The 16,393-nt window shown below is 42.8% G+C and overlaps 1 protein-coding gene across 3 annotated transcripts in view; it reads left to right on the top strand.

Annotated features, from left to right (window-relative positions):
* Window positions 1-15,626, top strand: part of EXO1 (exonuclease 1) — a 35,242-nt gene extending 19,616 nt beyond the window's left edge. For 2 of the 3 annotated variants that reach the window (XM_079763546.1, XM_079763547.1), the window contains exons 11-15: window positions 1,133-1,379; window positions 1,976-2,993; window positions 6,343-6,444; window positions 9,527-9,720; window positions 13,915-15,626. In XM_079763546.1, the coding sequence (XP_079619672.1) occupies window positions 1,133-1,379; window positions 1,976-2,993; window positions 6,343-6,444; window positions 9,527-9,720; window positions 13,915-14,056 (1,703 nt within the window). In that variant the 3' untranslated portion in view covers window positions 14,057-15,626. The remainder of the gene's footprint in view (window positions 1-1,132; window positions 1,380-1,975; window positions 2,994-6,342; window positions 6,445-9,526; window positions 9,721-13,914) is intronic. The other variant, XM_079763548.1, reaches the window with a different exon arrangement.
* The last annotated feature ends 767 nt before the right edge of the window (window positions 15,627-16,393 follow it).

Here is a 16,393-nt window from a genome sequence, read left to right as displayed (position 1 = left end):
ATGGGAGCGACACTGAGTGTCTTCCTCGGGATATGCTAAGTCTATGGAATTGCCCTGAGTAGCTCGTCTAAAGCTTATTCCAAAAAGAAAACGAGGTTAGTCTGGCGTGGCTTCTTGAGGAAGCCTTGTTGGGGCTCCTACAATATTTGTTTTCTGTAAGGGCTCATAATTCCCTTCATAATAAATAGATTTAGGCTCATGCCAGGAGTCACAGTCAAACTTACTGATCTACAGCTTTTTAACAATCTGTACCTTTAAAAATGGAGGTATCATCTTGTCTCTGGTATTTTGGGGCCCTCAACTATTTTACTGACACTTTTTTGAGTAATGGGCATTAAATCCTATGAGAGTGGAAGCTGTTCAGACTGTGATTTCATTGAACTTATTTAAGACTCCTTACTGCTATCGCTGTGTCTCAGCCACTGAGATTTCATTGAACTTAAGACTCCTTACTGCTATCGCTGTGTCTCAGCCACTGAGATTTCATTGAACTTAAGACTCCTTACTGCTATTGCTGTGTCTCAGCCACTGAGATTTCATTGAACTTAAGACTCCTTACTGCTATCGCTGTGTCTCAGCCTATCGGGCTGCAGCCTTGGTATTGCTTTGTCTTTGATCTAAAACCACAGGATACGTTTGCCATGCAGCAAATTAGGGCCCCTTAGCAAATGACTTCTGACTCCTGACAATCACATAGATGGTGTGTATAAGTAGCTGCTGATTTTACTGGGACATTTTTTAAATTAAACATTAGATTAATTACATATTTACATGTAAATTCCCTTAAAACAGTTTTTTGATTTGTTTTTTACATTCAAAATTAAGTCCTTAGTATAATGAGTAGATAGCTTTACAAAATTGTGTCCTGAAATTTTGGTTTGGGTAATTTCACATAAAATTGTACAAATAATTGACATTAAAGCATTCTAACTTGTGAAATTGTAAAACACAGCCTAGAAAAAAAAAATTTAAGTTATCCTTGGATTTTCTTCTCTGGTGCATAGTTGTTGTTTTTTTTTTTTTAAAAAAAGACTATCCTTTAGGACAAAGGGACATGGACTGTGAAGCTAAAGCCGAATCTTGAACTGCATGCGGACAAACATGTATTCACGGTCACTCTGTTTTTATTTAGAGGGGCTGTCAGAGGATGATCTGCTGAGTCAGTATTCTCTCTCATTTGCAAAGAAGACCAAGGGAGATGGCTGTGAAGGTAGGACATCATCGGACTCTTCCAAAATGCCGCTGCCTGCCCTGGTGGATGGCACTACCATTAAAAATACCCTAAGCACGCCACCTACGACAAGAAATAAATTTGCAGCATTTTTGCAGAGAAAAAATCAGGAAAGTGGTGCTGTTGTGGTTCCTGGGACCAGAAGCAGGTACGGCTCCATCTCTAGGATGCTGTTTGTCTATGGTGTTCTCTACTGCATTGACGTGTGCTTTAATGCTCTCAGGTGAACATCGAGTCTAGTTGGAGAAGGTGGAGAACCTGACTTAACAATGACAGTTTTTATGGCCTGAATTCAGACCTGAATGCACAGCTTTTCCCTTGAACTTCTGCTGCTTTTTGTATTAGAAAAATTCTGGTTTTTGAGGAACAAACTTCTTTGTTTCTACTTTCTTAGTTTCTTTAAAAACTAAGTACATTTTGCAAAGTATTACTAGAAGTATATTTAAATACTGATGAATATAAGGCTCTAATATTAATTGAGAACTTGATACGATACTAGGTGTTGGGTTACAAAAGTGAGAGACGTAGATTTTATTCTTGAGAAGCTTGTAGTATAGTTGGAAAAATAGGTCCATAAACAAAATCCTTTCAGCCCATGTGGTAAGTGCAGTGATAGAGGCGTGCATAAAATTATTTATTTATGAGATTTTATTTCAAAAAGAAACTGAGCCATATTCTGAATCTTATCACCTTTCGAGGAAACTAAAATACTTATGCATTCTTTCTGTTGTTTTTTTCTGTTAGGTTTTTTTGCAATTCTCTGGATTCTATGGACTTTGTATCAAAGAAGGCAAGCCCCCAACCTCTAGATGAAACTTCGGTCACAGATAAAAAGACCAATCTCAATGAATCAGACTGTCTAGATGATAAGAAAGTGGTTGATCTCAATGAATCAGATTGTCTAGATGATAAAGTGGTTGATCTAAATGAATCAAATTGTCTAGAGAGCAAGATGCTGGTTGAACTAAATCAATCAGATTGTCTGGAGGGCAAGAAGCTGGTTGATCTAAATGAATCAGATTGTCTAGAGAGCAAGAAGCTGGTTGATCTCAATGAATCAGATTGTCTAGAGAGCAAGAAGCTGGTTGATCTCAATGAATCAGATTGTCTAGAGAGCGAGAAGCTGGTTGATCTCAATGAATCAGATTGTCTAGAGAGCGAGAAGCTGGTTGATCTCAATGAATCAGATTGTCTAGAGAGCAAGAAGCTGGTTGATCTCAATGAATCAGACTGTCTAGAGAGCAAGAAGCTGGTTGACCTAAATCAATCAGATTGTCTGGAGGGCAAGAAGCTGGTTGACCTGAATCAATCAGATTGTCTGGAGGGCAAGAAGCTGGTTGAGAGGAATGTAGCACACAATCCAAGTGATCGGACTCCAGATGGTGGAGCTGTGGTTGCTGGTGAAGAGTCTCAGTCTTTTAAGACCATCGGATTCACAAAGACCATCTCACCACCCCCTTTGGGGACACTGAGAAGTTGTTTTAGCTGGTCTGGAAGCCTTGGAGATTTTTCCAGAACTCCGAGCCCCTCTCCGAGTGCAGCATTGCATCAGTTCCGGAGAAAGGGGGACTCCCCCAGCTCTCTGCCTGAGAGTAAGGTGTCCGATGTGTCTCAGGCCAAGAGTGATGAGTCGGGTGATGAAGCGCATCCTGTACGTGAACTGAGTTGGTGCTCACAGTCTCAGGGGAGTGCGGAATTCTCCCCACACAGCTTAAGTGCATCAAAACTTCCTCGGCCTTCCAGTAAGGGTTTCAGCCCAGAGGTAAGTCCCACGAAACCTTTGTTTTCAAATTTATATATAAAGCAAAATAGGGTGATTATCCCACAGTTGAGAAGAGTTTGCCTACATGATGGGAATAATGGGCTGTCTTAATTTTCATTCTAGATATTACTGTGTAGACAATTTACATTTCATTCACCTGAAGAACTTCTCCATGTCTTTCCTATTTTAAACTCGTACCCATTTAATCTAAATAGTACATTTTTTTAATCACTGTGTGTTCCACTGATAAATGCCTCAAGTTGTGGAGTAGTTAAGACCTAAGCAGAATGATAAGCTATGAAATGAAAAGTTGTTATAAATTTAATACTTATTCCTTAATATACTCCTGAATTCAGAGAACATTTTAAATCTTCTAAGGAGATGGCCCTATTAATGTGATGGTGTCCACCTTAAGTGTTAGTACTTCAGAAATATCTTTTCATTTACTCTTATTCTTTTTTTTTTTTTTTTTTTTGGCATATTTATTTTATTTGTTGTTTTTCGGGTGTTTTTTTTTTTTAATTTTTTTTATTAACATATTATATGTGTACATATCTTACCATTGCCTCCCACTATCCCACTCCCATACATGCCCTCATCCCCCAATGTTTTGCATCCGTTGGTTATTCTTCTATGCATGCATACAAGTCCTTTGGTTGATCTCTTATCTCCCCCTGCTCTTATTCTTGCTAAACTTCTCCTTTAAAACAAAACACAAACAAGTGATTTTATGTTATTTTGTTTTAAATTAATAAAAGCATTCTAGCCATTTTTTAATTTATAAAATACCTTTTAATTTGACTTAAAATCAAAACCCTAAATAAGTATTCATAAGACCCAGTGACATATTTTAAAATGACATATCATATAGCTTTTTTCAAATCTGAGTTATGTCATCATACTTCAAAATCTCCATTTGAGATACCGAAAATAGCATAGCAATATAAGATACTTCATTTTATATCTACTGACTATAATTACCACGTTGTGAGAACAATTGTAGACTCGGTGGTATTTGACAGAATTTCGATGTGTGATAATCCTGAATTTTGGACAGCATCTAACCCATCAGTATAGCTTGTATTTACCTTAAGTTCCTAAAGGAAATGTATTGGACTCAAAGAAAAGAACTAAGGTAAAATGTGGGGACAAGTTGTTTTGCCTGTGGTTTACGTGGGAGGGTGTGCCGCCCCAGATGCTGGGCTGTTTTATGGCTTCCTTCTCCCTTTGGTTCCTCCAGACTGGTCTGGACGACTGTTTCCTTGAACTTGCGCCTCCATTTCAATGTCATCTTTTTCATTTTTCAGTTCACGCTGCATTTTTTTCTTGGCACCATGGGAGTACAGCTACAGTTGCTAACTCTTGAACGTCATCCATAAAAACACCATCTACTGCCGGCTGGTGTTGCTTAGAGGATGAGTGTCGTCTGGGAGGTCACAGTTAGATTCCCGGTCAGGACACGTGCCAGGTTGTGGGCTCAGTCCCTAGTAGGAAGCAGCCAATCAATGCTTCTCTCTCATCATTGATGTTTCTATCTCTCCCTCTCTGAAATCAATACAAATATATTTTTTAAAAACACCATCTATTTGTGAGGATACTTTTAAGTCTGCTGAGCTCCTTGGGGACATTTTTTGCCCTTTTTCCAGTGGATGTCTGTGTAACTGACTTTGTAAGCTTTAGCCATGTTTTACTAAGAAGCCTTATTCCAGCTCACAGCCTGTGGGCCAGGCCGCCCTTGGGTCTTCTGGGCTAACCTTTGGTTGTACTGATTCATTACAGCAACGTGAATCCTCTTCCCGCCGCCAAAAGCCCAGCTGACCTGGAAATGATTCTTCTTCTTTTTTTTTTTAATATATATATTTTATTGATTTTTTACAGAGAGGGAGAGAGATAGAGAGTTAGAAACATCGATGAGAGAGAAACATCGATCAGCTGCCTCCTGCACACCCGCTACTGGGGATGTGTCCGCAACCAAGGTACATGCCCTTGACCGGAATCGAACCTGGGACCCTTCAGTCCGCAGGCCGACGCTCTATCCACTGAGCCAAACTGGTTTTGGCTGGAAATGATTCTTTAACATCTGCTTCAGATGCAGTAAATTCCTGTTAGGATAAATGAGTTGTTGATGAGAGCTGTGTAATCAGTGTTTGATTCAGAAACTGTTTCAGAGCCACAGTGCCCCGGGGCCTCGTTCGGATATGGGAGGGAGACTCCGTGTGGTTCCCTGAGGTCAGCAGCCAGCTGGTCTGCGGGTGTGAGCCCCGTGGCCCTGTCGGAGGTGAAGTAATCTTGGGATCTTACTCGTGATCTTTAAGAAATTGTTTAGCCCAGTGCCGCACTCCTGTTAGCGCTGAGTAGAGAATATTAGAGTTTCTGTAAGTTACAGTCCATATTAATGCAGTATTTGTCACTTTGTTTTTTTAAGTATATAATAATACTATGTAGAATCCCAAGATAAATATTAAAAGGAAACCCTCATGAAAAATGCAGAAATGTAAAGTCTTCTAAATTTCCCCTCATTGTCCTTTTTTTAATTTTTGAAAAAAAATATATCTGATTTCTTACAGAGAGGAAGGGAGGGAGATAGAAACATTGGTAAGAGAGAAACATTGATCAGCTGCCTCCTGCACACCCCCCACTGGGGATGAACTCGCAACCCAGGTACATGCCCTTGACCGGAATCGAACCCGGGACCCTTCAGTCCGCAGGCCGGCGCTCTATCCACTGAGCCAAACTGGTCAGGGCCTCATTGTCCTTTTTATTTGACAATTAGTGGGGATCCAGATTTTTCTGTCTGTAGGAAAGTCTTACGTGACGGGATTGGGAGCAGTGTGTAGGCCTTAGCGTCACCGCTAAAGCTAGCTGTGCATTCCAGATAGTATGACCCTACTTCTTGAAAGTAGATGGCTTTTGTCTCTTTAATGTTGAACACGTTACACAGTTAACAGATGTAGAACGACCCTGGTTCAGCGTGTTGTGGCTGGTAATCTAGGAAACTTAGCCAGGCTTGTGTTATCTGAACTTTAGTATTTGGGCCGGCTTCTGAAACGATGCAGAAACGCCTTCCGTTTCAAATGTGTTCTCTCCAGCTCACGCACCTTGCTCGTTTCTTTACTGCATCTTGAGGTGAAACTGGCAAACCTCATTCTTTCCACATTAGGTCCATTTTCTTTTACTCTACCTTGAGTTTCTTATACTTTCTTTTCTGGGGGGAAAAACCCCCAAAACATTATATTTATGCTGATTTTCTCATTTTGTTTTATGTTTTGTTGAATTTTGGTTAGTTGTCATATATAAATTCCATAGTAAAAATCTAATTTTATTTTATTTTTTGATCTGGGGGATCTAGGAATCTGATTGCAATTTTAAGTCACTTGGTAATCAAGGTAATCAGAAACCCAAGCTACATGTATCTCATTTTTCAAAAAAAGACACGCTTCTGAGAAACAAGGTAAAACATTTATTTATTTATTTATTTCATGTCACAAGCAGCGCATGATTGTTACCAGAAAATGAGACACATAAGCACAATTAAAAATGTAAATGCCTATATTTTTATTTGCACAAAAATGTCTACTTTCAAACAAACCTTCTGGGATCCCGTTTGTGCTTGATTGTAGGCGTTTCAGTTGTAAGACCTGCTGCTTCCTTGCGGCAGAAAGGTCTTTTTTCCATGTGCTCATTTAGCATTTGTCTGTAATGACTGCAGTCACCTGCCTTGTCACAGCGCAGGTACGCTCTGAGGAAGGCGTCATTTTTGTGAAAGTCTAGTGAGATGTATACTCAGATATTTAGGAGAGACTGAATTGCCCTGCCATTTCTGGAAAGCAATGGTAAGTGCATTCTAGAACTTGAACCTAAGGAAATAGAGTTTTACAAGAACATTTACTTGTGTATTGGTCGTAGTGGTGAAAATTGGAGATAAAAGACAAATTATTAAATACATTCTTGGTTTTAGGTCTTAGCTGGTAGGAGTAAGGTGGATTTCTTTGTTTCCATGTTTTTCTGTAGTGAACATATTTTTTATATTTTTAAAATATATTTTACTGATTTTTTACAGAGAGGAAGGGAGAGGAATAGAGAGTTAGAAGTACCAATGAGAGAGAAACATTGATCAGCTGCCTCTTGCACACCCCCTACTGGGTATGTGCCCACAACCAAGGTACATGCCCTTGACCGGAATCGAACCTGGGACTCTTCAGTCTGCAGGCTGACGCTCTATCCACTGAGCCAAACCAGTTAGGGCCATATTTACTTTTTAAAGCATAAAAACTTTAAATATTTCAACAGTCTTCATATCCATCTGAAAGGTTTCCATCTCACACTAAGCAAATATAAGACTTTTTAACATCATTGAATAAGAGAGTCTTTTCAATCATATCCTGCCTTTGAAAAGGAAAAAGTATGTTATTAACATGGTGTTTTTGTTTGCTTTATAATACTTAAAAATATTCATGCGCACGTGTATGTTTATATAATTATAGTAAAAAATCTGGAAATAAATACCAAAATTATTTGCAGTCACTGATAGGACTAGAAATGTAGACAGTACTTTCCCGAAGGAGTTATGTCCAGACATTAAACCATCATCTTTTGTTGTTATTCTTGCTGTCAGAGATTCTCTTTGTTGGGGTTTTAACTGTCACTCCTGGTTCAGTGAAAGCTCCAATGCACCTTCCCTCTCAGTCCAGTTTTCATCATCTTATCACTAAGCAGTGCATCTCAGAATAAAATCATATTATTTTTCTCGTTTAGTTTCAAAATCTTAGAGTTGTCCTTTTTCTTTATAATGCCAGCTCATTCCGTCTGCGGCAGGGGATGAAGTAAACAACCAAACTTTGTCCTTCACAAGTGGTGACGTTTCTTTGTCCTGCGTCTTGATCTCTCCGTCACCCCTCCCCCGGGATTTCCCCTCTCCTCTGTGAGTCTTTTCCTTCTTTATATGCCGTCCGCCGTCCGCCGGCTTCATCAGCTCTCTCCTCCTCACTTGTTCTATATGTCTCACTGTTGCTATCCTGAAAAACACCAACACTTCAGTGGCCTCGTATTTCATCCAATAAAAATCAACCCTTTGGTGTAAATAACCTGTCAATAGAGATCTGCTTAAGTAAATTATGGCACATTTATACAGTGGAGGACCAGGCATCCTATTCAAAACAAAAGTAAGTTTTATGTGTGAAGCGGGAAAATCTCCAAGATACATTATTAAGTAAAATCAAGATATATTAAGTGAGAAAAACAAAGTACGCAATAGTGTGTATTATGCTGCCGTGTGTGTGTGTGTGTGTGTGTGTGTACAGTAGTCCCCTTATCCACGATTTTGCTTTCTGCTGTTTTGGTTACTCATGATCAACTATAGTCTGAAAATATTAAATGGAAAATTACAGAAATGTATAATTCATAAATTTTAAGTTGCATGCCATGTTCTATTTCATGTCTCCATCCCGCCTGGAATGTTAATTCTCTCTTTGTCCAGTATATGCACGCTGTAACACTACCCACCCTTTAGGTGCTTAGTAGCCATCTCTGTTAGGAGACCAGCTGCCTGTTATTCAGTGATTGGGTTCAAGTCGCCCTTATTTTACTTAATAATGTCCCCAAAGCGCGGCAGTAGTGACGCTGCTACTGAATTGCTATACCGCCATTCAGATCGCTAAGAGAGAAGCTGTGAAGTGAAGCGGTGAATGTTCTCGGTTCAGATAGGAAGAAAACACTTGTGTGCTGAGGTTGCTCAGATCCATGATAAAAACGAATGTTCTGTTGTGAATTTGTGCGTGTTTTGCTGTCACTCCTCAAACTGCACACGTTATAGCTGCAGGCTGTGTCAGGGCTTAGTGTACGTGGGAAAGGTGTTGAGCTTTATCATGGGTGTGTGTGTGTGTGTGTGTGTGTGTGTGTGTGTGTGTGTAGGAAACAGCATAGCATTTATAGTTGGGTACTGTCCACAGTTGCAGGCATCCACTGGGGGTCTTTTTTTTTTTTTAATTATTGATTTTTTTACAGAGAGGAAGGGAGAGAGGGAGAGAGTCAGAAACATCGATGGGAGAGAAACATCGATCAGCTGCCTCCTGCACACCCCCTACTGGGGATGTGCCCGCAACCAAGGTACATGCCCTTGACCAGATTGAACCTGGGACCTTTCAGTCCGCAGGTCGATGCTCTATCCACTGAGCCACACCGGTCAGGGCCACTGGGGGTCTTGAAACAGATCCCCACAAATAAGGGGGGGAAATGACTGTAAATGGATTCAGACAGCAATTGCCTAGAGCAGTGGTGAGCCGCGGTTTGCCGACCACTGGCCTAGAGGCAATGAAGGGGTAAGGCAGAGGCTCACTTAATTCTTGAGTTTAAGTGCCAGGTGCTACGTGTATTAATGGTTAAAACGACAATTTCTGTAGTACATATTTACAAATGGCACATTTTTACAGATTGCCTATGTTATTTTTCTGTTCTGGAGTATAAAGGATAGCTTGAAATTAACTAAAGGTGGTTGCTTTAACAAAGGAGTATTAAAACAGGCATTTATTCTTCAGGTCCCTGGGCTGTATAAATCTAGTTCTCTGGACAGTCTCTCCACAACCAGGATCAAACCTCTAGTGCCTGCCAGAGTCAGTGGACTGAGCAGGAGGCCAGCAAGAGTCCAGAAGAGGAAACATCACAACGCCGAGAACAAGCCGGGAATGCAGATCAAGATCAATGAGCTCTGGAAAAACTTTGGATTTAAAAAGTGAGTTGTCTTGTTTCTTTAAAATAGGATAATTTTTTCCCCTGTAATTTCAATCCTTCTCCCAAGTCTTTCTGTTCCCATATGAGTCAATTTCTTTTTCTCTTACCTATTTCCTTTAGCTGACTCTCTATAACTATATTTAACTGCAATTTCTGTGCCTTCTTTTAGTGAGAAGATGGCAAACTGATAAAAACCTCAGTTCTCAGTCGGCTCTGGGGGGGTCTCTCTCTTGTTAAGCAAATCACACGACTTGTCCTGGCCTGAGTGTCTCAGCTTTCTTTCCTTCTCTCTCAGGATTGTAATGAGAACAAGGTTAAGACATGGGGTTTGGGCCCTAGCTGGTTTGGCTCAATGGATAGAGTGTCAGCCTGCAGACTGAAGGGTCCCAGGTTCGATTCCGGCCAAGGGCACATGCCTGGGTTGCGGGCTTGATCCCCAGTAGCGGGCATGCAGGAGGCAGCCAACCAATGATTCTCTCTCATCATTGATGTTTCTATCTCTCTCTCCCTCTCTAAAATTAAAATATATTAAAAAAAATAAAAAGACATGGGGTTTGGGAAGGTAATGGTGCTTCTGGGTTTAATGCACTTTATTTCCTTAAATTATCACATCTAAAATGGGAGGAGCTCTAGCCGGTGTGGCTCAGCGGATAGAGCATCAGCCTGTGGACTGAAGGGTCCCGGGTTCAGTTCTGGTCAGGGGCACATGCCTTGGTTGCAGGCTCCTCCCCAGCCTGGGCCCTGGTCAGTGCATGCGGGAGGCAACCAATTAATGTGTCTCTATCTCTCCCTCTCCCACTCTCTTAAAAAATAATTTGTAAAAGATGAATTGGCCAGATTTCTAATGTATGTGGCAAACATGGTTTTAAATGAGTTGACCCTGTATATATCTACAATACTTCTGTTAGATTACAAGATTAACTACACAGTGACATTGATTTATAACTCACTTATTTTCTTTTTAAATCTTTATTGAGAGTATTACAGATGTCCCCCTTTTTTCCCCAATTGCCCCCCTCCACCCAGTTCCTGCCCCACCCCAGGCCTTTATCACCCTACTGTCCGTGTTTAAAGGTAAGATCTTTGGTTATCTCTTCCTACCCACTCCCCCTTCCCTCTGAGATTCATCAGTCCCCTCCATGCTTCTATGCCTTTGATTATATTTTATTCACCAGTTTATTTTGCTCATTAGGTTTCTTATTCATTTTGGTGGTTCAAATAGGAAAGAAAACACTTGTGTGCTGAGGCGTGTTTCATGCACAGCAGCTCTCCACTGCAGCTGCAGCTGGTCCTCACAGCCTGGCCTGGGGTCAACTCCGGGGGGGCATCTGTAATACTCTCAGAAAATGAGTTATACTTGTAGATTAGATTGTTAAAATATATGAAAAATAGATATCTTTTTCTTCCTGCTTCCTCCCCCGGATTTTGGCTCTTCCCCGTGTTTGTTGCTATGTCTCCTAGAATCGGGAGAGTGACCTTGTGTAGAGGTCCTATGGCTCAGCCTCCCCAGTCACCTGAGCTGGGGGCACTCTAGGTGCGCCCCGTGTGTGCACAGTCTTGTAGTTGAGCCTTGATGGCTGTTGGTGTCACTGGGAGGAGCTGACCGCCAGGCTGTGAGGACCAGCTACAGTGGAGAGCTGCTGGGCAGGAAACACGCCTATGCGGCAGGACTTGCTCCAGTGGGGCTTTGGTGCTCACTGCTCTGAGTGTGGCGCATGTGCATGTGTAATCTACTACGGTCTGAAGCTGTCCACTGGCTCTAGGGCCTCCAGGGAGGTGCAAAGTCGGCCACTGCCTGGGCCACCCAGCAGGGACTACAGAGAGATCTGCTGTTTGCTGTTTGTATTGGGCTTAGAGATGCAAGGCCCAGCTGTGAAACAAGGCTGGCTGGTGCTGGGGCCTTTTTAAAAATATATATATTTTATTGATTTTTACAGAGAGCTAGAAGCATCGATCAGCTGCCTCCTGCACACTCCCCAGTGGGGATGTGCCCGCAACCAATGTACATGTCCTTGACCAGAATCAAACCTGGGACCCTTCAGTCCCCAGGCCGACCCTCTATCCAGTGAGCCAAACCAGCCAGGGTGGGTCTTGGGCCTTTTGTTAGGACACCAGCTGCTGCTTGTTTGCAAGATTTTAGCAAAGTCTGAAGGCTGAGCCAGGACAGGCCATGCATTTGGAAAAGCAGCTACAAACAGCTTGGGTGAGACTGCATATTGGATGGGTTGGGGTCTCAGGGTATCCCCAAGGCAGAGCAAACAGTGTGCTGATTGAGACTCAGATATGGCTGCCAGTCACCCTGTGACGGGAGGTCCCAGCACAGGAACAGTGGCCACTGGGAACACCCCTGTCTGGGAGAAAGCCGCCCCCGAGTTCCTGCCACGATGCCAGACAATCCAGTTCCTCCCCATGTGAGCCTGGTTCCCCAGCGCTGGAGCTTGGGAGAAGTAGGACCCTGTAAGTGTGCGCATGAGCCCTTTAAGGGGAACGGCTGGGATCCCAGCAGTCTCCTTGTCACTTAGCCACATCCCCCTGGTTTTTACAGCCTGTAGTTGTATGGACTTCTCTTCCCAGCTCTGGAACCCTAGGCTGGGACCCATTGCTCCTCACTGGCAGCCTCTGTAGAGACGTCTGCCTCCCAATTAAAAACACACAACGGCACACGTGGCTCTTGGGCCAGCCTGTTCCGCCCTCCTACCAGTCTCAGTGCGCTTTCTTCGTTTCTCTAGTTGCAGGGCTTCTGTTCAGGCAGCGTTCAGGCGGCTCTGCATGACGGTTCTGTATTGTAGTTGTCATTTTGATGTGGTTGTAGGAGGCTGCGAGGACAGGCATTTACCTATGCAGCCATCTTGGTTCTCTCTTCATTCATTTTCTTGTTCTTAAAGCAAATGTGCTAAAAATAAATGAAAAACAAAGATTACCTGGGTGCCATAGGATTAAGCCTTACCTAATAGAGATGCTGTCACCAGATGAAATGGTGTGGATGGGAACACTTGGTAAGTAAGTGCTGGGCAGTGTTGTTACTATTTACATCGTGTCAAGTCTAGGATTAAACCATATCGCATGAGTTCTCAAACACCTGTCTTCAGAAACCCTTTATACTTTTAAAAGTTGAGGGCCCCAAATTAAATTAAGTACTTAGATTTACATCTGTCAACATTTAACCTTTTAGAAATTAAAATAGACACTTTAAAGATAACTATAAACTTATTAAGTATTTAGAATCAATAGCATAGTTGTTCTACAAAAAAAAAGTGAGAATACATGTTTGCAAGTCTTTATTGCCTAGTTCCGTGGTTGGCAAACTGCGGCTCGTGAGCCATATGCGGCTTTTTGGCCCCTTGAGTGTGGCTCTTCCACAAAATACCACGGCCTGGGCGAGTCTATTTTGAAGAAGTGGCGTTAGAAGAAGTTTAAGTTTAAAAAATTTGGCTCTCAAAAGAAATTACAGTCGTTGTACTGTTGATATTTGGCTCTGTTGACTAATGAGCTTGCCGACCACTGGCCTAGTTGAATAGAATTAGCTGGATTCTTGTACCTGTCCTGTGTGTGATCTGTTGTGGCATGTTGTTTTGAAGTATATGAAGAAAACCTGGCCCCACCAGGGTTTTTTTTGTTGTTTTGTGTGTGTGTGTTTTCTGTTTGAAAATTTGTATTTTAGTAGCCTTTTTATTTCACTGTAAATCTTTTTTGACATCACATAAAGTCAACAAGCTGTAGTTATTGTGAGGTCGAGCATGAAACCCTGACAGTGAACTTCCCGCGCCCGGTGTCACGCATTCCACTGACCTGTGTTGCTCTTTGAGAGCATCTTACACTTGTTGCGAATTGATCATTTCTGAGATGTGCCTGGAGGTGGAGAACACAAAAAAATGGGTAAGAGTTAGGGCTAAAACATTTGTTCATGCCTTACTTACATTGGTTCTTAGCAAGACTTGAAGAGGTTGTCAAGTAGAAAAGAACTCGTTTCTCTATTGGAATCATTCTGCCTTAGCTCGTGTGTCTTCACTAGGGAGCCACGCCTACGGACATTGAAGCAGGTGCTATTGGAGGTCCTCGGAGAACTTGGATGGGCATAGCCACACTAAGGGGTCGTGTCCTCTCTACTGCCGTTATTCTATCCAGGGAGAGCATTCTCTGGGAATCTCTGCCCTTTAAAGGCACCAAATTCATGGCCTTCTTTTCTGTTTTGCAGAGATTCTGAGAAGCTCCCTTCTTGTAAGAAGCCAGAGCCCCTGTCTCCAGTCAAGGATAACATCCAACTCACTCCAGAAACGGAAGAGGACATCTTTCACAAGCCGGAATGTGCGCGTGCGCAGAGAGCGATATTCCACTGAGCGGCAGCGGGGGCCGCCCGGAGCCTTTCCGTCCGTGAAGTCCTCTCGGCGGGGAGGCGGTTACCGGTCTGAGATTTGTCCTTAGAGTTCCGCCACGTTTTTTTAATAAGAGTACATTTTGTATATGAACTCTGATTGCTTCCTTTGTTCCGCTTTTTATATTTGCATAAGAAGCTAAATGGGGAAATTATTTTTAACAGTTTTGGAAGTTTTAATGTTATTTGGGCAGGTCCGCTAGAATTTATAAAAATTTAAGGATTTCTGTTACATTGTTAGCATAAGGATGGCAAATGGAAAACCGCATTTCTGTAAATTATTTTATCCTAGAGGAAATCACTGTATCTCTCCAAGCTCTACAGTTTTCCATGTGCCTGTCTTTCGGGGTTGGATGGGAAATAAAGTTACTGGGAGGGGGGGCAGTTAGAAGGCATGCAGGTCGTTGCACAGCGGGACGGGCTTGACTACCCCTGAAGCGTTTGGTTGGGATACACATTTGACAGTGGAAGGAACTACATCATTAATATTGTTAAACTTCAAAATAGCTAGTTTTTAAATGTCTTTTTTGAACTACAGGCTAGAAACTCCTTAACATGTATTTAAAATTAGTGTCCTAGGTGTGATGTGAGATACTACCACTACAGAGTCTACCTGTGGTCCGTGGGGTCCAAAAGGTTGGCGCCCGCTGGTCTCTAATATACACGCTCCACAGAGAAATAGACAGATACCTGGAAAGAACCAGCTGTGCAAGTGAAGATCTGGCATGATGTAAAGGAATTTTTTTAAAATATATTTGTATTGACCTTAGAGAGAGGGAGGGAGGGATAGAAGCATCAATGATGAGAGAGAATTGTTGATGAGTTGCCTCCTGCACACCCCACACTGGGCATGGACCCTGCAACCCAGGCATGTGCCCTGACCAGGAATCAAACTGTGACCTAGCTCAGTGGTTGGCAAACCGCGGCTCGCGAGCCACATGCGGCTCTTTGGCCCCTTGAGTGTGGCTCTTCCACAAAATACCATGTGTGGGCATGCACGTACAGTGCTGGCCCCTTGAGTGTGGCTCTTCCACAAAATACCATGTGTGGGCATGCACGTACAGTGCGATTGAAACTTCGTGGCCCATGCGCAGAAGTCGGTTTTCGGCTCTCAAAAAGAAATTTCAATCGTTCCACTGTTGATATTTGGCTCTGTTGACTAATGAGTTTGCCGACCACTGTCCTAGTTCATAGGTCAGTGCTCAACCACTGAACCACACCAGCTGGGCTAAAGAAATTATAGAAATTACCTAAGCTATAGAAGCTAAAGGATAGGGACCCAGACTATTTTAATTTTTAAATGAGACTTAATAGAGGACTATTGGCTAAAAGAGGTCAGAATGGAGAAATGAACATAACATTGTAAGAAACAGCATACAATTTTTTTAAAAGAAACAAAAACCAAAAGTAAAACCCAATCTGAAAAGAAAAATCCAAAGAACAGAAGCAAATCTGAGTTTTCTGTGAATGTTTCCTGCTATAGAATGATTAAGAATGTGAATCAAATGTCTGCAAATGTGTATCTTACCCATTTAAAATACTTAAATGCTGGAACCGGTTTGGCTCAGTGGATAGAGCGTCGGCCTGCAGACTGAAAGGTCCCAGGTTCAATTCCGGTCAAGGGCATGTACCTTGGTTGCGGGCACATCCCCAGTAGGGGGTGTGCAGGAGGCAGCTGATCGATGTTTCTTTCTGTAAAAAATCAATAAAATATATTTTTAAAAAATACCACCTAAAGGACAAAAGGAATAAAACATACTATAGACTCACCAAGGTTAACAGAAGAGACAGGCAACGCGTTCGTGGCAAGTCGGTTATACTGTCACTCCTCCAGGGGCAGGAGCCACCAAGGTAATTTCAGATGAGCTCAAACAGTGGGGGCCGAAGTGAGGCTGAAACGGGACTGCCTGGGAGCATTTAACGTTCAGGCGGGAGAAGAGGAAATGGCAACAGCGCAGTAGTTTCTCAGTCTTCAAACCCCCCCCCCCCCCCCCCCCCTAGAGAGCAAGTCAAAACCTGTGAGCATGACAGCAAACTCGGGTAACTGATCTCAGTCCCAAGGCCACAGGAGGGCGCCGGCATCTCAGGAGCAGAGGCAGGGGACAGCCGCCTGGGGGGCCTGAGCAGAGCTCTGGAGTGGCCTCCGACAGGCACAGCAGCCAGGCTGACGGAGCATGTGAGACAGGCTCTGCCCTTCAGTGGCGGGAGTGCGAGGCCCGTGGCACTGGGGGAGACGGAAGCCACCTGGTCCAAATGGAGCAACGCACCGGCTTGCCAGGACTTCCTTCTAGGACAGGTGCCC

This window comes from Cnephaeus nilssonii (assembly GCF_951640355.1).
Source record: "Cnephaeus nilssonii genome assembly, chromosome: 23".
Lineage (NCBI taxonomy): Eukaryota > Metazoa > Chordata > Mammalia > Chiroptera > Vespertilionidae > Cnephaeus > Cnephaeus nilssonii.
This window is presented reverse-complemented; position numbering and strand designations above follow the sequence as displayed.